This window comes from Mesoplodon bidens (assembly GCF_964165515.1).
Source record: "Mesoplodon bidens genome assembly, chromosome: 8".
NCBI lineage: Eukaryota > Metazoa > Chordata > Mammalia > Artiodactyla > Ziphiidae > Mesoplodon > Mesoplodon bidens.
In genome coordinates, this window is record NC_138165.1 from 43,053,616 (window position 1) to 43,075,224 (window position 21,609).

Genomic DNA, 21,609 nt, shown 5'->3' on the forward strand with positions numbered 1-21,609 from the left:
TGGCCATCCATTTACAATGCTTGGTGTCAGTTTATTTGTCTGTTGTAAAAATAAAATACAGTGTGTGTGTGTGTGTGTGTGGAAAAAAAAGAATAAACTAGACTTATGAACATCCTCTCAGAACAGAACTTGTTTCTATGTAGGGGACTTACTGTAGATCTTAACTTCTTCATTCGTAAATAAATTACTATTTTAATAAAAAAAAAATTGACCAGTGATCGACTACAGCAAGGAAAAGCATTTGTCTGTCCACTACAACAATATTGAGTGTAGGTGTCATCGTTAACTTCAACATTTAGCTTTTCAAGGGAATCACACAGGTATATGAATTGTGTTATTACAGTATAGCATATCAAAATGATTTAGAATTTCCTCCTCATAATATCATATTCGCTCAGCGATACCATGGTTGATACTGCTAAAAAAGCATTTATTAAGTAATAAAAATCCAAAATTCATAGGTACAAACATACTTTACTTTCAGAAGTGCCACACTCTTTTCAGATGAATTCATGTTAACTCAACCAAAAACTGATATCCCTGGATTATTAAATATATATATATATCTACATGCTGCACAGTTTGCTGGAAACATCAAAACCTGTGCTTATGAAATCAGCCTGGAACCACATTTTTATGACTTATAAAAGAAATTAGGCCCTAAACGCAAAGGGCTGGTTATTAAATATTGTATCTTTAAAAAAATCAGCGTGTTGAAAAACATTTATATTTTGTAGATACAAATTTCAAGAGATAGAAATGAATAAAGTCCTTAAACTTTAATAATGATCCGAAGATGGTATTAACAAAGACTACCTTTGATGAGCTGAGTTTTCGAAAGCATTTTTGAAAGGTTAGCAATTGAGAGTTAACCTTCAAAATAAGTTCAAGGATCCTTCTTTAAATGCTTACTTGGAATACAGATCAAAATACTACAATAATGTCGAGGAAAATAAGCTGTTTTCCCAGTTACATATAAATACCTTTAAAGGTATGTTTGGGGAGTCTTTACCATTTTACCTTCAATTTGTGCTCAAAACAAGAGGACAGCTGTCCATTAAGAAAAGGAAAAAGAACAACCAGAGGTTATGTAAGGACAGCTGCATCTAATCACCATGTCAATTGATACACTGTTAGAAATCTACCTCCCCAAAGAAAGAAAATCAATATTTATAGAACAGCCAGCATTTCAAATATAGGGTTAGTGCTGTGACTACACTCTATTTTAAAATTCTTAAGCTTTTTACCTGTGACCAATAGGAAAAAAATGTTGCCATTTATAATGGGGTGTTTTGTGCAGAGTGGTTTCTGCTTACATCACATCATTTCAAAGGACTTGCTAGGACAATCAGGTTGGCTCAAGCTGAAACAGCCCAATTACTAGAAAAAACTGCCTCAGGCTTTAAGAGCCTACAGAGCGTTAAAAATCGTGATGCTATAGTATTTGCAACCTTAAAGATACAGCCGAAAAGCAAACTAAACGAATGTTGAAAATGCATTCTTCAACACTATTTCAAAGTATTTCTACTCTTCATTCATATACCCATTTAGGAGACAAAATTAGACACTGCAACTCTATCAATATTGCCAATGGCTAATGGGCATAAGGCAAGACAATTAGGACATATAGTAAATATATTGAAAAAAATCAGATAAAAGTAATTCAGGCATGTAGCTATTTATATGACTCCTTTTAACTTTAAATTAATGGGGGTCATGAGAAAAATACAAATCAACATGTTAAAAGTATCTTATTTTAAGTTTATGAGCTCTTGTATTATGCTGCTCTATTAGAAAATGTCATTGTCCTTCTAAATTGTCCCTATCAGACTTTTATATTAGTCCTGGAAGGTAAGATTTTATGACTATGTGTGCCAGTGATTACGGTGGAATCATAGAACCCAAAGCACACGGGTAAGCCAGTGGAACCTTCTTTTCTGATAGCAGACTCAGAGGCATGACAGTGCAGGCATATGAAGAATACCTTTCACCTCTCTTTTATCAGTGGGCCCTTTCTCAGGTTGGATTAGAGAAGTGGGACAAAGGGTTCCGATTAGCTGCAATTCTTATAAAGAGATTCCCTGGTATAGAGGAGATATCCATGGAGAATTCAGTAGAAAAGAAGAAACAGAAGTGGCTCCCTTCAAAAATTCACTCATTCATTTAGTCATTCACTTATTCTTCTAATTATTCAACACATATTTTCTTTCAAGGACTGCAAAGTGACAGGAAAGTTGCTAAGCATGGTAAATTCAAGTCTCTGAACTACTTTGGCAATAGATATAGGTAATAAAAATAAAACAATATAGTACATAGCAATGATGGATTGGCCATGGTATCAAAACTGCAGAAAATACACCTTTGAGAGAGAAAGAATACCCAGTTAGTTCAAGACGGAACTGAAGCATCCCTGAAAGCAAAAAATAAAGTAGGTAGGAGCATATTGGAAGGAAGCAAAATTGTTGTCAAAATTCAATCATAAAGACACAGTACTTAAAGATCACATTTCGAACAACTGCATAAGTGGAGAATAAGATGTGGTACTAGAAGCCCTGGTATAAAAAAATTGGAAGTCTCCTTATAAAACATCTTGGGCAAATGAACAGATACATGGAGGTGCTTCTAGAAAGAACTGTAACATTTTCCTTAGCCGGATTATTATGGAGGTTCTGGAGACTTAAACAAAACTCAATATAAACTGTTTTAGATTTTTTTGTTTATGTATACTATAGAAAAAGATATAATTCTAAGCATAAATGTGCAAGCATGTGTCCCTCCCATCTCCCCCATACCAACTGCTCTTCTTACAAACTTAGATGAAAAACAGAAACCCAACAATTTTAGACGATAGGGAAGAAATCCATGATTTTGATTTTAAGAGTAACAGAAGCTGCCAGTAATGACAAAAATAGTTATCCACTCAACAAAGGCTTGCCATCATACAAATGACAGATTCCTGACTTCCCCAATACAACCTACTTTATCTGATTTTTGGATGATTTGAAACCTGCCTAGGGCTAGCATTGTTTATAGGCATCCAACTCTAGTTTCCAGTTTACTTCCCTTCTTCCTTTTCCACTGAGAAGCAATTTATTGTTTCACATTTTTGGTTTTCCCTCTTTGCCCACATACAGCAGGCAGGTTCCACACTCAGCGATGCTGTCTCTGAGACATCCAGAAGCATAAATGCCCCTTAGGAAATTCCCAGATACTTTCAGCATATTCCCCAAATGTCCTTTTACTGCCTTCCAAAGTAATTTCTGGGCTTAAATGAGCCCATTTTATAAGAATAATAACCTTCCAAATGATATTTATTGTAATGTAAAAACTACATTTTCCAGAATATACAAACAGTCCCTCCTGAGCAGCAAGTCATTAGTTCCAGATAGCAGGCATTCTTTTTCATCCTTTAAACTCTAAAGCTTGTCATTTCACTACATTTTGAGAAATGGTTCTACCACTTATCTGCCTTTTTCACTCAATGGGGAATTATACAAAAGACTAACACCTGACTTTTTACAAATAATATTCACCATGAGTGAATAGAATACATATGGTTACAATTATTCTCAATTGCTTACATTCCCGAATGTACGCTGTATATAATCACACATAACACATTTCTTTCTTGCATTAATTCTTTCTTCATATTTGAGCTTATATATTTCTACAAGTAATGATTTGAATTCAAAAAGTATCATCAAAAGAAAATGAAAATGTTATATAACATCTGGACTGGGTTTCTATTGTAAAGAGAAATACATCTATATGTGAAATAGTGTTCCTGGCAATAGCTTCTTGACATAGAGGAGGGTTAAAATGTGTGAAAAAAATCCATCTCCTAATCACACATTTACACATGCACTGCCCCAATTTTTCTTTTCTGTGGAGTAATGTTGGATCTTAATAAGAAAGTTCATACTGCTCATTCTCTTTTTCATCTATAAAAGAAGGATGTTCACAGCCTCATATATACTTTCAGAACCAGAGCATGTCAATTAGAACCCACACTGACTTTTCTAAACCTGTGATACGTGATAATGTAGAAAAGAGGATGTGGGCATGGACTTTTGTTGTTGTTCTTACAGGTTACATAATAATGGCATTGATGACTGTAAGGCCTATCATAAACTATCAAAAATAGAACATTACAAATTATTTTATAAATACGGCTGAATTCCTGTTATATTAATTTATGCTTTGGTTTCTTTGCCTGGACTTTGAGATCTTAAAGACAAACTTGTGTCCTCCTCTTATTTGTATCTTCTCATGTTTCTTTTTTTCCTTAAAAAATGTAATATCTCAGAGGTTTTTTTAAATAATAATATGGCTGTTGGAGAAATCCTAGAAAATTTTAAAGAATGCAATAACTCATAATGATGCCGTCCAGTAATGGGATTTTCTCACAATGATTTATTTATTTTCTCTTTTTTAATGATGTTTAAAATTTTCTTTTAATTTTTTAATTATTTATTTTCTTTTAAAATTTGTTTTTAATGAATTTTGAAAAATAATTGCTTTATAAAGAAAATTTATAAAATATATAAAAGTATAAGGAAACTAATGAAGTTACTCATAATCTCACTACCCAGCAATAGCCTAAATTTACTTCTATTTCCATATCCATCCTCCTCTGTAACTAAAGTAGGATAATATCTTATTGTCCCATATTATGCTTTTTTACATAATTATCGATGAGTAATTTACTGTCATTTAATATTCTTTAAAAATAAAAATTTTTATATCTGCATAGTTTTCCATCTTGTTTCTGTAGGAAATCATCTCATCTTTCTCTACTCAGATATTTAAGAAAATAAGGCAGTAGAAAACATCTCTTTATAAACATTAAAAAGATTCCTTACCAACTCAGTCAGCCTTATGTGTGTAACATAGAAATAAAGACTCACTTCCCTTAAAAATTTTTTTCTTAAATTGAGCTGGTACATGTCAGTTAAATTTGGATTGCCTTATATATTGATTGTTTCATTTTTTTTTTAGCATAATACTTGTGCCCAGAAAGAAAAAAGAATATTTAGGCATTTGAGATAAGAATAGTCTTTCTCATTTTAGGTCAAAATTGACTTCATAGGACAACTTCTCAAACACAATTTTCTACAATATTATGGCGATAAACAATATCTTATTTAAACTAGTAGAAGAGGAGCAATAATGCAACACATACTCAGCATGTTTAAAATCTTATTTTCCCTTGCAGAGAAAGAAAATGTCAGAATTGCTTACCTGGCGATATGATATAAAAGAAATCTTTAAATTCATCCATCCAAACTTCTGCCAGTCTCCTGTTGTTCTTGTTGATGACATGACCAGTGCCACCAGGGAAAGTGTATGGAGTTGCCTTCCGAAAAACGTGACCCACGTGGGAGCAAGTCACAATCTCCAATGACCCTCCACATTGCCAAATCTGGAAAAAAGAACAATTGTTGTATAGCAATCATTGCAGATAATGCAGTAATATTGTCTGAGAAGCAACTGAGGCTAACTCAGTTAAAACCAAATCTTCAGATCTTACATGGTTCAAACAACATCAGATGAACACAACATTTAGCATGGGTATACTTGGGTTTGGCAAAGGATTCTAATTTGGAAGAATTTTATGTATTTAAATATTGTAGTATTGGGACTGTGGAAGATGTAATTATTTTTATGTGCCTTTATTAGACTACCTAATTTTCAACTTCTAATAGTTAACCTAATTTCTATTTAACAGATATTTGCTATCCAAAATTTTCTATAAATAAATGAATTTGTACATGTTGGATGCCATGTTCAATAACTAAATCTGATTTGGAGAAAATCAATCTGCTATACCCCATCCACCTGGAACTTCAAGTAAACATTCATTTTCACCTCTCCATATCTCCTGTATCTTAGGCTTTTGAATATGCTATTATTCTTATTAAAGCATGCTAAGTATCCTCTACATCTATTCAACTTCTGTGCATCCTTTAAAGCCCACTTCCAAGATCATTTCTTTTAGGCAGCTCTGTGGGGAGATTTAGTATTGTGTGACTTTCGTACTTTAAACACAGTTGTATTAAGAATATATTACAATGTATTGGGTTGGCCAAAATGTTCATTCAGGTTCTTCTGTAACATTGTATGGAAAAACCCAAATGAACTTTTTGGCCAAGTCAATATTTTAAATTGTTTACTTCACTATTGCTCCCTTAAAATTATGAACCCTTGAAAGACAAATGCTATATATTTCTTGGTATCCTAGATTTACTGTTCAGTTGAGGATAGGTATTAAGTATCCATAAAACATTTATTTCTATAAAATTATATTATATAGCCATAGGTTACAATAACAGCATGTATGTGTATGTGTGTGTTATATATGTATATTATACATACAAATATATAAAATATATAGATATATATATATACATACATATACTACATTTATTCATCCCAGTAAATGAAAGTCATAATTATTGCCATCTGTAATTGGAAGGACTTGTCTTTATACCATAAACAACATTATTCTTATTTTAAGAAGAGCTGCTTATTTTGGAAGAAAAGGGTTTCTCCTGTTGATCCCTCAAGTAATATTCATCTGAGAAGAGGGCTGCTGTTGGTCTTGGGTAGCAGGAAGAGATATCTTTTCTAGAAGATGAAAGATGATAAATAAGTTATACTCATCAACAATGTTTGTGCATTACATGTACAATCTATTCTATCTCATTTTCTAATTGTTTAAACAGTGTGATGCTAATAGAAAAGATGTTCCAATCCAACACTGAAATGATGGACAATATAAAAGAGGAATGGAATTCATCATTTCCCTAGAAAGATGGGTAGCTGCTCATTCTTAAATAATCAAATTACTTAATTGATTGGTAACTTTCTCATCTTTCTATCATAAAGTCTATAAACTGTCTTGTAATTACACGACTCTTTACATTCCTCCTTCCTATTAAAATGGAGGAAGTTGATCCTTCTCCTACCAAAGACAAATCAATACTTGTATGTCAGTCTAGAGCATATTACTTAAGTCTGTCTTAATGACTTCATTGATTTGGTCCTCCCCTTGAGTTTCTCCTGAAATATCAATCATTTCCCTCATAACTGGATTATGCCTATCTTTGCATAATACCTCCTAAACCTCCTATCTTTCAAACAGATTTAAAATAGAGATAAACAAATTTTTAAAATTACAAAACACAACAAAAAGTTCATCCCTTGATCTCTATTCCCATCCAACATATCTCTTTTTTTCTGTTTCCCCTCACTATAATTAATATAATTTTTTTACTGATACACATTATATGCCTTCCTCAATTTTCATCTGTTTTTCTACTCATTGTGAAATGCTGTTTACTTCCACAGTCCCACAATACTGCCATGATGAAAATCACAAAGTTTTCCTTTGATGAATATCTAGCAGACTCCTTTCTTGGATCCTCTTGCTTTCCATCCTACTACTTCACTATTTATACATTTTCACTCTAAATTTTTATTTAAATGTTGGCATTATTCCTTCTTTATTCATTCTCTAGGTGGTCTTATTTGTTCTTATTATTTTATGCATGATCTGAATACACAAAACCCCTGCAGTAGCATCTCAGCCCAGACTTTTCCTCTGGGATCCAGACTTGTGTATCCAAACACCTACTTGATACCTCCTCTTGCAAGACTCAGAGGCATCCAAATAAACGTGTCTGAAGTGGAATTGTTAATTTATCTCCACCTTGTCATCCAGATCTTATTTTCTTTCAGTTTTTTTTAAAACCATCAATAAATGGAGCCACTATTCACCCAGGCAGTCAATCCAAAAACAAAACAAAACAAAAATGACAACAGAACTCCCTTCTCCCTGCCAAAAAACCCCTAGAAGTCATCGCTGATTTTTTCTTTTCTTTCATCACTTATATTCCATCCATTAACAAATCCTGGTGGTGCTATCTATAAAACAATTCTCAGTATATACATCTCTCTCTGTCTCTACTGCCACCATCCTTGTCCTAATCATCAACATCTCGTCTGTCATTTGTAATAGGCTCTTAATTGTTTTTCTACTTTCACTGTTGCTCTTCTATAATTTGTTTTCTGCTGAGAAATCAGAGTGGTCTTTAAAATTCTTTATTATGTCATTTTACTTCCCTGTTTCAAATCCTTCAATGGTTTTTCACTGCACTGTGAATATAAATAAAATCCTTTATCAGGGCCTCTAAGAACTACATGACTCTCCCCTTCTGTCAATAAATTATGGTGATATTGGCCCTCTGCTATTTCCTAGAATAACAAATCACATATTTTTTTTCACACACCAAAGCCTCAACACGTGCTTTCCTTATACCTGGAAAACAATTCTGTCAGCCCTTCACTGGACTGCCTCTTTCCCATACTTCTCATCTCAGCTAACATATCACCTCATCAGATTTTCCCTAATTGCCATATTTAAAGTGCCCCACCCAAGTTATTTTCTCTAATAGCACCCTATTTGTTTCCTTCATTCCTTATCACAATCTGCAATTTATTTCTCTGTTTGGCTATGCACATTTCCCCCCAACTAGAATGTAGACTCTAGAAGGGCAGTGGAGAGGTTTACTCATGGTTGCACCCCCAGAGCCCAGCCCAATGCTTGTTACATGGTAGGTGTCACTGTATGTTGGTTGAATGGAAGAATGGAAACTCAAATGTAACTACCAAGACTAACATTAAAAAAGCATCCCTGGGGCTTCCCTGGTGGTGCAGTGTTTGAGAGTCCGCCTGCCGATGCAGGGGACACGGGTTTGTGCCCCGGTCCGGGAAGATCCCACATGCCGTGGAGCAGCTGGGCCCGTGAGCCATGGCCGCTGAGCCTGCGTGTCTGGAGCCTGTGCTCCACAGCGGGAGAGGCCACAGCAGTGAGAGGCCCACGTACAGAAAAAAAAAAAAAAAAAAAAAGCAATCCTGGCAGAATGATGAGATTTAAACAGACATATTTTTGGAGGGATTTTAAATTACATTTTTTTAAGGAAATATTTTTAGTACCAAACTAGGCAGAGTAGTCTAGTAAAATGATATTCAACTGCTGTTCCACATGTCTTGGGAACTGAGGAAGGTCTTTGGAGGTCACAACACAACAAATAAACATCAGAAATGGTTTATGGCAAACAAGGTTGCTAAATAACACATTCTTAATTTTTAATGTGTTTTCAAAGTAACCATTTAGTCCAACTGATACTATCTCTTAAAAACATGATTTAGTAAAGTACTCAGGTGTTTGGACGGTGACCACACCATTCAGCAAGGTGCCCTGAATTCAGAAGAAATAGCATATGATGTTATACTTGAGGGGTAATTGAAAACCTTTTCCTTATTGTGAGGAGCACAGTGTTAGTGGTAGAGCTTTCCCTTCTCCTCTATGGATTAGGTATGACTAAAGAGTTCCTTTCTTCCTTCACCCAAGTCATATAAGGGAACTAAATGAATGAAGGAGAGACTGGCATTTCACTCCTGGCTGGATGCTTGCTGAGCAGCAAAATCAGCAGATTACCCTGGTGCTCCCATTGGAACATAGCAGAATATGGTGAGTGAGTCTATGGGAAAGCCTCAAGTGTGGGGACAAACATGACCCTAGTAAAATGGGGACCACCTCTAGTCTAGAGAATCCTGAAGGTGGGTTGGGGTTTATTGAACAGCTTGTTCCAGCAAAATTGATAGGTCCAGTGATGCAGTGACCCTGGGAGGGAGTGGTCTTTGGAGACAACTGGACAGGACTTCAGTGGTTTCAAAACTCTATAGAGCATGGAATATAGACTAGAAAAAAAGTGATCTGTGGGACTAGCAATATGGCAGATCAGCAAGGAGATGTACCACTGAAAAAGGCAGCTGGGGACCTTACAGGGTGAGAGATAGAGACTAAGATTTCCCTCTTCAAAAGGGCCCTGTAGGGCTTCCCTGGTGGCGCAGTGGTTGAGAGTCCACCTGCCGATGCAGGGGACATGGGTTCGTGCCCCGGTCTGGGAGGATCCCACATGCCGCGGAGCGGCTGGGCCCGTGAGCCATGGCCACTGAGCCTGTGCGTCCGGAGCCTGTGCTCTGCAATGGGAGAGGCCACAACAGTGCAAGGCCCACGTACAGCAAAAAAAAAAAAAAATGGCCTTGTATAACAGATGCGGTAAAAGGTGAAGTTCAGAACACTTTTAAGAAAACAATGAAATCATGTACAGAAGCCTATCATATAGATGGAGGCCACTAGTAGCAAGTGGAACCATACTGAGCCAACAACAGGCAGACATCATAAAATATATCAGATAAGACCTGCTGTTTCTCTCACCCTCTTATTTGACCCCATACACTGTAGAAGTGGCAACCCAGGGAACCCTGCCCTTCCCCATTCCAAGAGCTTCTATCAGCATTGTCCTGGGGAGAGAAGAGAATGTGAACTGTGATTGCTTACAAAATCAAAGCCTTTAAGCTGAACATTACTAGTATTTTTAATAACTCTAAGTGACCAGAAAGCTACAGAATCTGTGCTAAATGATGTCAGATTGGAAAGGAATATTCTTCAGAGCATGAAGCAATGATTGGAGAAAAAGTAAAACTATTTTAAGTGTGTATGCTTACTAAATTCAGACTATGCAATAAGCCCTACTGCAAACAAACCAGTGATTTACAGCTGTCCTCAGGGCTCCCAATTTGCCTTTTTGCAAATATGGATTAGCACTGTGGTTGTGTGAGGGCATCTTATTTCTACTCTGCCACTTCTTGGCCCTACCCTGGTTTTGTATGCTTATGGCTTCTATGGCCCAAGCTTGCACACAGAAAAGAAAAAAAAAAAATCTAGTTTGAAATCCTTTAAAAGTAGAGTTCCAGTGGTCTCACTCCTTATACGAAAGTGCTGATTTTTGGTTATCCTCTAAGCAATGAGATCTTTGTGTGTACATGTAAAGGCATAATTCAATAATGACTGTTGATTTACAAGACAGAAGGAAAACCTGCCCCTGATGTTGATTCTCACAGATGGAGGCAGATTTTTTAGTATATTTAGGAGAGGTGGAGGTAAATGTTCTATAACTCAGTGGATACTGGCCTGTGTTTTGCTTGTGGATCATACTCTACTGACTCCTGGAATAAAATGCGTACTTTTCCCATTGTCATCTGTGCTCATAGAATGTGTGAATAAATACTCATATTGCATTTCCAAAGTAAAGCATCTCCCCTAAATTTACACTAAAATAAAAAGATCAAGGTAGAAAAGCATAACATTATGCATTAATTAGGCTGATATCTGGTCATAATACCCAGTTAATATAAAAACAAAATATTTAATTGATCAAATATTGACCAGACAGTTGCCATGTACTTAGTAGACATTTGGGTAATGTGAAATAATTAAAAAATAAACAGTTCCCAGAAAAATATATGATTAAATATTAAAGTGGAGAGAATTCAAATTGAGTGGAGTCCCTAATGACTACCATGATAATTTCCCTTAGTGTATCTTTAATAAATATTTTGGAAGGATGGATGAAAGGAAAGAAAGAATAGAAAAAGGAAGGAAGAGTATGACACAGTCATTAAAAATTTGGGCTTGGAAATAAGCAAACATAATTTTCTAGGGGCTCTCTCACTTACTATCTATGTACAGTGGTGAAAATTATTTACATCTCCAAGACCTTGATGTTCCCATTGGAAAACAAGGATAATAATAACTGCTTCCTAAGACCATAATGAGATTGTATGTATCAAGCACCATGCCTGACACCTCATATGGGAGGAAATAAAATGTTATTTGTATATTAGTTCCTGCTGTTCAGGAAAACCAACATATGTAGATTATTAGCTGATTCTTGCTTCTTAAAAAATATTTAGCTACATTTTGCCGAGTTTTGCCTCTTTTTGAAATTGCAATATCAACGTCTGTGGACTTAGGTGAGGAGTTTAAAAGAACTGCCAATTAGTTCCCAATTAGAATACTACATTTTGTCTCTGAAATTAATTTACAATGTTTAAACACACAATATAAACTGAATAAAACATGATGTCTCATGCACATAAACATGTGATGTCCGAATTACTTTGTATCACTGAGCATATCTGATTGCTACTTTCTAGGCTTCCAAAAAGATTAATATTTGTATATTACTTCTCTCAAATAAATTTGACCATGTGTAACATACAAACTGTCCTTTTATCCACAGAGGATTGAAGCTAGCTGGTTACTTGTCTTTGTTCCCAGATATTTTTATGAGAGTCTTTTGATGATGCAGAAGGTTATTAATCAAAATTCAAAATGCCCATTGCTCATTTGATTATGTACTTGATTTTCTTACCCTAGAAAGAAGACAATTAACTAACATACATTATCCTTTTCATGTTTTTTGGTACCTACATCAGTGATTTTTTTTTTAACATCTTTACTGGAGTATAATTGCTTTACAGTATTGTATTAGTTTCTGCTGTGTAACAAAGTGAATCAGCTATACGTATACATATATGCCCATATCTCCTCCCTCTTGCATCTCCCTCCCACCCTCCCTATCCCACCCCTCTAGGTGGACACAAAGCACCGAGCTGATCTCCCTGTGCTATGCAGCTGCTTCCCACTAGCTAGCTATTTTACGTTTGGTAGTGTATATATGTCAATGCCACTCTCTCACTTCATCCCAACTTCCCCTTCTCCCTCCCCGTGTCCTCAAGTCCATCCTCTATGTCTTCATCTTTATTCCCATCAGTGACATTTTAATTAAGGTTCATAAACTTCACAAGCTCCAACTTTGCAATCTCAGTTCTGGTGCTACGATTGTTTCTAGCTGTCCAGATGTTATGCCAAACTCATGCAGCTGCTTGATTTTATACTAACCTTCACCCCCCACCCCTGGCCCACACACGCACTGTCACTGGCACAAAGTCACTGCTTAATATGGCTTTAATAGCAACCACCACAACAATGTATCACGGAGGGCACGAAGCACAATGGTTATGAGTGTGTAGGCTCTAGTTCCTGAGACCATATCCCAGCTCTGCCACTTACCAGCTGGGTGAACTCATCTTTCTGTGGTTCAGGTTTCAGGTAATAACATGACTTGAAGAAGCTACCTCAGGGGGTTGTTGTGAGGAGTGAGGCAAAGCAGTGCACATAACAATACTTAGCCTTTATGTGAAAAAGAATTGGAATGAAGCAAATAGGGGCGATTTATTAAGGGGTTATTGTAATCATCTAGGAAAGAGATGAGAATGACTGGGACCAGAGTGATGGCAAGGGAAATAGAAGGGAATTCAATAACTTGACATAATTTGGGGGATTAAAATTAAGAATTAGTGTATGTGCTTTCCCTTATCTATTTTGTCCTCTCTAATAAGCTCATTTCATATACATTTTCTTCCAGTAACCAGTTCTTAACTATGCTATCTTTCACTGATCTTAATTTTCACTGACTCATAGCATTTACTACTGTACATCCATCCCACTCTACCCCATTTAGCTCTCAGTTCTATATAGTATGCCATCTTGATAAATATTTGTGTGTGTGCATGTATATTTATGTGTGTGTATATTGACATAAATATATTATTTGTATATATTAGTCTTATCTCCCTGACCACATTATTATCTCTTTGAGAATATCACACATTTCACTTTATGAAACTGAACTTCATCGTCAGATGAAATTGAAAGTCACTTTATGAAACTGAATTTCATCATCATATGTTTCACTTTACGTAACTGGTATAATTCGCACATAGTGAAAAAAATCACAACTTAAGTATACTGTTACATAAGTGTGTGTAAAGTTTAAACAATGCTTGAAATACTGGTGCTCAGTACATATTAACTGATTGATCTCTTAATATTCATATAGAGAAACCTGGAAAATTACAGAGTGTACACAAAATGTATCTATTATAATGTGGAACAAAAGCTATTATAATCTGTACCATTTCATATATCCCATTAATTTGGTTCTAAAAATATCCAGTTATCAACTGTTTTCCCTTATAAAGTACTTTGCCTCTTAACTTAGAACTGAATCTCCTGAAAGCCCCAAATTCAAAATAGACCCTCTTATGTCTACTCATTTGATAGAGGACTTAACAAATTAATCCTGAAATGAGTTTATGGGCAGTCTCCCAAGCCAGTTCATCTTTTTCCTTTGCCAAAGACTTAGCAAGTGATTCTTGGGGGTTGAGGTGTAGGGGATGAGGTACAAGGAAGGGAGAGAACAACATAGAGCAGAAGCACGAAACGGTGTGCTCATACTGGGTGTGACGAAGCGGAGGAATTGTTCTGAAAAGGAACTGAGGCAGTCTGTGTATGAACCAGTGTGCATCACAAGTATAGTAAGGTAGTTGTGGTCACAGATGGAGTCCTTTTAACCTCGTCTCCCACTCCTCTCAAACACAAACACCCATTCTCAGCAGTTAAAATGAATAGTGGAAATACGTTTAATGTACACAGGCCAACATTTTAATATATAAATTCCACTATTACTTTTTGCCTCTCAACAACTTTCTTAGCCTTGGAGCATTCTGACCTTCAGAATTACCACACATTATGGCCACTGTGTTTCCTGGCATCAGGAGAATTGTTACCTGTCATTATTCCACATCTTATTAGGATGGCTGGTATTGCAGAATTTCCCAGTTCCCCTTTAGATCAACAGAGCAACACATCAACAGCAACACATTTGCCTGACTGTTATGGCAAATCTCCCTTCTGCTGCTTAAATGACATGAGAAAATGAAGACCATCGAGTAGCCTACCGGATATTGAAACTCCGATGTAAGATAAGATGGCTCTGCTTAAGAAAATTAGGGCCTAGTTTTTCATATTTACAATAAAGTATTGCTTTTTTATTAGCATAGATGGTCACAGGCCGATAATTCATGAAAAAAGAACACAGATAATATGAAATACAGTGACACTTTTTCATCTTTCAATAATCAATAATCTTAAAGTTTGATAATACTGGAGGTTTTGGAATATTGTTAGTGCTTTTAAGGGGACTAGTGACTAAGAAAAATCTAGAATGATTGGAATTTGTGCATTCCTCATTGTATAATTAATCCTACAAATATATTTAAGCGGTGAAAAATTGTATGTAGATGAGATTTTTGAGAACTAGATGGAAAGGGCCTGTGATTATTAAGTGGGATCTGGGTCAGATATTTTGCATTTTACACTGGTGTCCTCTTGTGTCTGACGATCTGACCGCCTGTCAGGTATCAGTAACATCTGCCACTTGCAGCCACAGAGCAGTGCCTGACAGCTGTGTGATGCTGCTCTAGAATTCATGCCAGAACAGTCCCCTCTGAATACCAGTAGACCACCTGGGTATCCAGCTACAGTGTGTGACAACGTCTCCTGCTCTTTACAAATGCCAGAGATACTTAAAAAGAACTTGGATGGGGTAGGAAAAGAAAACCTGGTACCTCCAAAACCGTTATCCTTCAGTTACTCAATTTCTCCATCTTTAAACCATCCACCTCCCCTGATTGCAGCTATAACATTTTAGTTTAAATGAAACTTCCTGTATAACTTGCAAAGCCGTCAAGTGCTTTTCAAATGGAAGGCCCATGATAAATTTGAGGAGAGGGAATGACCTCTCTCCTCTCAAGCATTTTCCCTCAGAACTTGCCTGGCATCTACCAAGCAAATATTTACTAGCCATTGACTTTGTGTCAAGTGCCATGCTGGGCTCTGGGGCTTAGAGAAAGGATAATAAAACACGGCTCTCTGTCTTCAAGTAGCTCACAGGCCAGTCTAGGTGTTGTGAGTGTTAGGACTGAGCATATCAATGTCTAGTCATCAGTTTGCACTTGACGGTTGAAGAGCAGTCTCTCATGCCTACAAGAAAAGGACTGTCTTAAGAGTACTCACTCCAACCATAATCCCTTCATGGACAGAATTTTCTTTTCCTGGTTTTTAATCAGCTGGAGACATTTTGTTTTTTTATCAAGGACCTGAGACGTTTTCATACAAGGCTATACGTTTTGCTTCAGATAAAGAATTTCCCTTGGCAACACCTATAAAACTCTAATGCCATCTATGGAACACTATGATTCCCTTCCAAAAATCATCTTACAGGTATTTTTTTTCTGCTGTAAAATGTTTAGTGAGATAAATGTGAAACACATAAAAATATCCATATTGATATCACCTCAAGTGCTCATTACAAATACCCACAAAACCCACTATGAAGGGAAGTTCTACTCTACTTTGACAGTTTTTCATTTTTTAAAAACAAATTGGTAGTAGTCAATGTAGGTTACATTACACTTTAGAAGAAGAGTAAAGGAGGAACCATGAGATAGCAACACGTAGAATGTTACTTTGCTCACTTATCAGTCACAAACCAGGAGAAGGCAGTGCACGGTTTATTTCTCCAAATATGATGCTTAAAGCACAGGGAAGATAATTTCCTCTTTTCTGTTTCATTAAAATTGCAAGATGTCATTCTTAGGACATTTAAAGGTTGTTTCATAGAGAACATCATTGCTCATTCAGGTGCTTGCTGAAGAAGCTGCCTTTAATCCAAAACTGTCTCCTCTCATCAAGCTCCCAATATCAATCCCATCCTCTCTGTAGATAATCTTCTGCTTTCCACTTTTCTTGAGCTCAGAAACAGTTGATCCAACTTTCTATTCATTTCCACCTTGAAATATCTCATATAGCCTTAGCTTCTTTTCTCCATTTTAAGAGAGGCAACTCTCCAAAGCTAAATATCCTGCCTTTAGGACCTTAAACTCAAATAGAGGAATTCTAGAGTAGGAGCAGAAAGGTGTGGTTTTGATGCTCAGCCCTTACAACTTCCAGCCACATGACTTAGTTTCTTTGCAACTCAAAACCTTTAATTACAAAATAAGACAATAACAACAACTCATCCACAGTGCTCTGGTAAGAACATAGTGAAATAGTGAGCATAAAACTGTGTTGTAAACTAAAAAGAATTACACGGGTGTACTTTATTATATCTAGAATATTCTTCCAACGTCTGTAGATATTTATCTCATCAGTTTCTCCTTTCTCTTTCTTTTTCAGTACATTTTAGATTTTTAAATCCTTTCTATCAGCTTACATTTACTTTCCTATGATAAAAGGATAGCAAACATAAAATAATTACTTTGATCATATTTACCCTTTAAGTTACCATGCATTTTCTTTCCTGTTTGCTGAGAAACTTCTTAAAAAGTTTGGCTTTTCTCTATGTTATCTTTACAACTCAATTTTCTTAACATCTTATATTCTAGTATCTCGATTCTATCATCTGAAACTACACATGAAACTTTTTATGAGCTTTCATTATTCTTTCTCACTGCTCTACAGCATTTGACACTGTTGACAATCACCATAACATTCTAAGTTCTTCTGATATGTATATTTGTTCTTCCCTGACAGCTTTGTCCTAGTGTTTGCTTTCTCTTTTTTCTCCCACCCCTAAATGTAGGTGCTACCTAAGGACATGACTTGCTATTCCGTCCTCTGTATTTTCTTTCTTGGCAAATATCCATTCTCATATGCTCATTAAACTATCAACTCTGTAAAGCTAACTCTCAAATCTGTCACCTTCCTTTTACTTTGCCTCCACTCTGTAACACATTTCCAACTTCCTCAGGTACACCTTTAACTTTCCATGACCTTAAAGAGTCAAGTTTCCATTCTGTCTGCCCAAAATGAAGAGAAAGCTTGTAGTTCCTGGGGTCTTCTCTTGCAGGGCCAGGGAAATGATCAAGGAGCACTAGTCCTTCATTAGGTCTAATTACTATTCATCATTACAGGGTTAGTGTGGGATATTTTACCCTTAAACAATTTATTGATAGATTCCTATCTTAATTCAGGAATTCCAGAGGTTAAGATGATTTCTCAAACCCAACTAAAAATATAGAATATAAAGTTGGTTGACCAATTAAAATACAGAATTTAAAAACATAAATAAAACAACAAGGTCCTACTGTATAGCACAGAGAACTATATTCAATATTCTATGATAAACCATAATGGAAAAAATATTAAAAAAAGAATGTCTGATGTGTATAGCTGAGTTACTTTGCTGTACAGCAGAGATGGGCAAAACATTGCAAAACAACTATACTTCAATAAAAATATTAAAATAAAACAAATAACATTTTGGTTGACCAATTAAAATAGAGAAAATATATAAGATCAAGACTGCATATTTTTGAACTATGAAATAATAAAATGAGTAGAAAAGTGTAGTCAAATCTTTGACAATGGAGGAGCTCATGTAGAAACAAGTTTTAGTATCCAGGCACATCATGGTGCAAATAGAGAAATGCTACACCAAATTTTGATTTCAATTTTAGCGTATTTGCAGTGTAAACCAGTGGTAGTTTGGTAATAAAATATTTTAAGAATTTTTAATTCATCAAGTTTGAATTTTTGCAGATATAGTGAAATTTTTCAACATAGATATATTTTTAAGGGTAATTTAAAAATCTATTTTAAAAGCTCCAACTATGTTTTCAATGGCACTTAAAATTCAATTTCATTGGTACATAATACTCAAATTATGAACAGTTGGATCAAAGTCTTCCCTCCACATTATCGCACCCTCTCAAAAGAATCATTCCTGGCATCTAGAATCAGTTATTGCTGAAATCATTCAGCCTTATTTAAATAAATCTCATAATAGGTTTCCTTTTTAAACTACATTTCTGGTTGACTAGAACAAGAGTGAAACGACTGGTAGTCATGTACTTAAGACAGACATCACTAAGAGTGACAGTATAATCATAGCTTAAGATGTACATTTACTGCAGTAGTTACCATAGAGATTTAAATTTGGCTCTTTAATAAAAAGTACATGAATTTGATTTTGATAGTGTTCATTTTGGTTAGCAAGGTACACCAGGTTTCCAAATTGAATGAACATATATAGAAACAACAGTTTTGGAATTTTGTCCCAGAAATCTTCAAGGGGTCAAATATAGGTATATATATAAAAAATAGGTTCAATTTCTGGAGTTTTAATGGGTACTTCATTAACTCTGTCACGTGAAGCCTAGTTTGGCAAAATATATATTTAATGGCTTACTGATATTTTATTCTCAAGAGAGAAAACAAAAGGTGGGGGAACCAGACATTCTAGCCTAAACATAGGTATGGCTCAAAGCACAAAGTAGGATCACAAGAGTAAAGATCTGAGATTTCACTGATTTCTGGCCCCTGCTCCTCTTCTGTCCTGCTGTCTATAAGGCAAGACTCTTGAATTTTTCATTTATAAATTATTCCCTGGTTATCTTAGATCACAGAAATCTCTCCCTTCTTTGAACTTAATGAGTTTTATGTTTGCAACTTGAAATGATCCTAGATGCCATTATACTCTTTAAACTCTCAATCAATTTGGAGATGGTATACCTTGCAGATATACCATCCGAAGTGTCTAGTGCAGGTCTAGGTATATAATTATTTATATTGATTGATGGATAAGATGAGGGTAGATTGATACCTGACTGCTATAGAGAGGTAATCTGAAGTATAATGCAAACATTACAAATGCATTAAAGTTAAAACCAAATATATGGGGGGAGAAAAGCTACTGAGATCCATTACGATAATATGTGTAAAAGAATTCTATAAAGCGCTATTCAAATGTAAAGCCTCATCAAAAAATAAACTCTTAGAGGAGTTTAGTTTGTTCAGCAAATATTGTTCTGAGAGAATAAATTGTTCTTAACTGTTGAATAAGAAAGCTTTCCCTCCCCCAAAGCATTAGGATATTTGTGCTCCTACAGACTTGGAATGAAAGTTGTAATACTCTGTCTTGCATTATGCTCTATACTGAATGTTCTCTTTGCAAAGCCTTGCACAGCTGGATTCTTCCTGTCAGTTTGGTCTCAGTTAAAATGCTTCCTTAGAATGGTCTTCCCTGACCACTCTAAGGTAATGCAATGTTCTACCTCTCATTTTACTTTCTTCAAGGCACTCATCTTGATCTGAATTTAACAGACTATTTTTCTGTTTACTCATTTATTGTCTATCCTCTTCCTCTAGCACAAGTTCTATCAGACCAGGGACTGATCTTCTACATGTCTGTATGTCCAAATGCTAACAAATATTTCTGAGTTAATTAGTGAATTCTCCAAACTAAATTTACTTGCAAACTTTGTTTGAATTTAATGGCAGGTTTATTTCATTTCACCAAACCCAAGATATATAAATGATCCTTAAAATTTCAAAACTAGAAATATTTTTGGAAGTTATTTGCTTTAACTTTCCTGTTCCATTAAGAAAAAAAAAATGGAACCTTAATTTGTAAAATAAATAGTTCAAAGTTAATTCACTGAGCACATATTTAGATACAAAAAGAAAGTTAAACATTTCATTATCAGAATATTTTAGGCACACTTTAAATGTAAATCAGCAGGATAACTGACTTAATTCTCAGCGCCATTTTGTATGATTAAGTACACTTAATGGGAAGCTTTAGTAAAATATGGCCATGGCAGAAAGTGTCGAATTTTTCTTTGCAATAATTCTGAGCACATTAAATTCTTCAAAAAGCTCTTTTTATTGCCATAAATTCAAACAGTTAAATTGAAGTCCTTCATATTTAGGATCAGAAGGATCATAAAGATTTTTATAGTTAACATGAATACACATGGGATATCAGCACATTGGCAGAGAAGGATCAGAAAACAGTCACAGAATTGGAGTGTGTTTCCCAAAAGTGACATTTCAGATATTTGTCTCTAATAAAGATTGTTGGTTTCTTAATGTGCTAAAACTCAGTAAAAAGCTAGGTACATCTGGCTCATTGCTATTGCTATATACAGGGAAATTCCTCTTAGTATCTGTGAAATGTACCTGCATTTGTTAAAGAAAAACATCATCAAAAATGTTTCTATCATAGTTCAGAAATCAATAGTTTCTCTTTCCCGTGTCTTTATTTCCATTCAATGGTTTAATTCAAGAAGGCAGAAGAAAAATTTAGAGTGATCTTTCAGTAAAATTTATTCCCAGTGAGTATTTCTGAATAAACCCTGTAAAAATGTCACTCAACTCTGGTTTATATATTAATGGAAATAAAGATGTAGATTTTACAGATAACTATTTTTATATCATTTTCATTCCATTTCTTTCTCATTTTATGCATTTCATTTCTATCTATCTTCAGAGCTTCATAGTTCACTAATTCTCCTAATTATCTGAGTCCTAACTCCTTCAGGATGTCTGGTGAGTATATCTCAACACTCATTTGCAATAGAGGTCATTTAAGCTGTAAACTTTAAAATCCATATATTTATTTTCACATTATATCCTTTACAATAACTACAAGACTTGCATTCTGAGTCTTCATGAATATTTAATTATTTGCACTCAGACTCACATATACATAAATTTAGATAGGTAGATCGATAGATGATTAATAGACAGATAAATGGATAAAATAAACAGAGAGTGGACAGAATAAGTTGGACATTAGATGAGTACATTTGCAGGTTGATATATATAGTATATGTTTACACTTTCAGAGAAACACTCATATGACTTTATGAGGTCATGAAAAAGAAGAAATGAATGTTATTGGTTCAAGAAGGTACTAAACTGTGAATGGTACTAACAACCCCAAAGAATATTTTTCAAAAAAATCACTTTAAGAGATAACTAAGTGACCGTAAAAGGGAACTAGAGAT

The 21,609-nt window shown here is 35.2% G+C and overlaps 1 protein-coding gene across 2 annotated transcripts in view; it reads right to left on the reverse strand.

The window, feature by feature from the left end:
* The window catches only part of GALNT13 (polypeptide N-acetylgalactosaminyltransferase 13), a gene marked incomplete at its 3' end in the record, with an annotated part of 475,050 nt that overhangs the window by 167,265 nt on the left and 286,176 nt on the right, over positions 1-21,609 (reverse strand). For both annotated transcript variants that reach the window (XM_081242298.1, XM_081242297.1), the window contains exon 7: positions 5,242-5,422. In XM_081242298.1, coding sequence (XP_081098424.1) covers positions 5,242-5,422 — 181 coding nt within the window. The remainder of the gene's footprint in view (positions 1-5,241; positions 5,423-21,609) is intronic.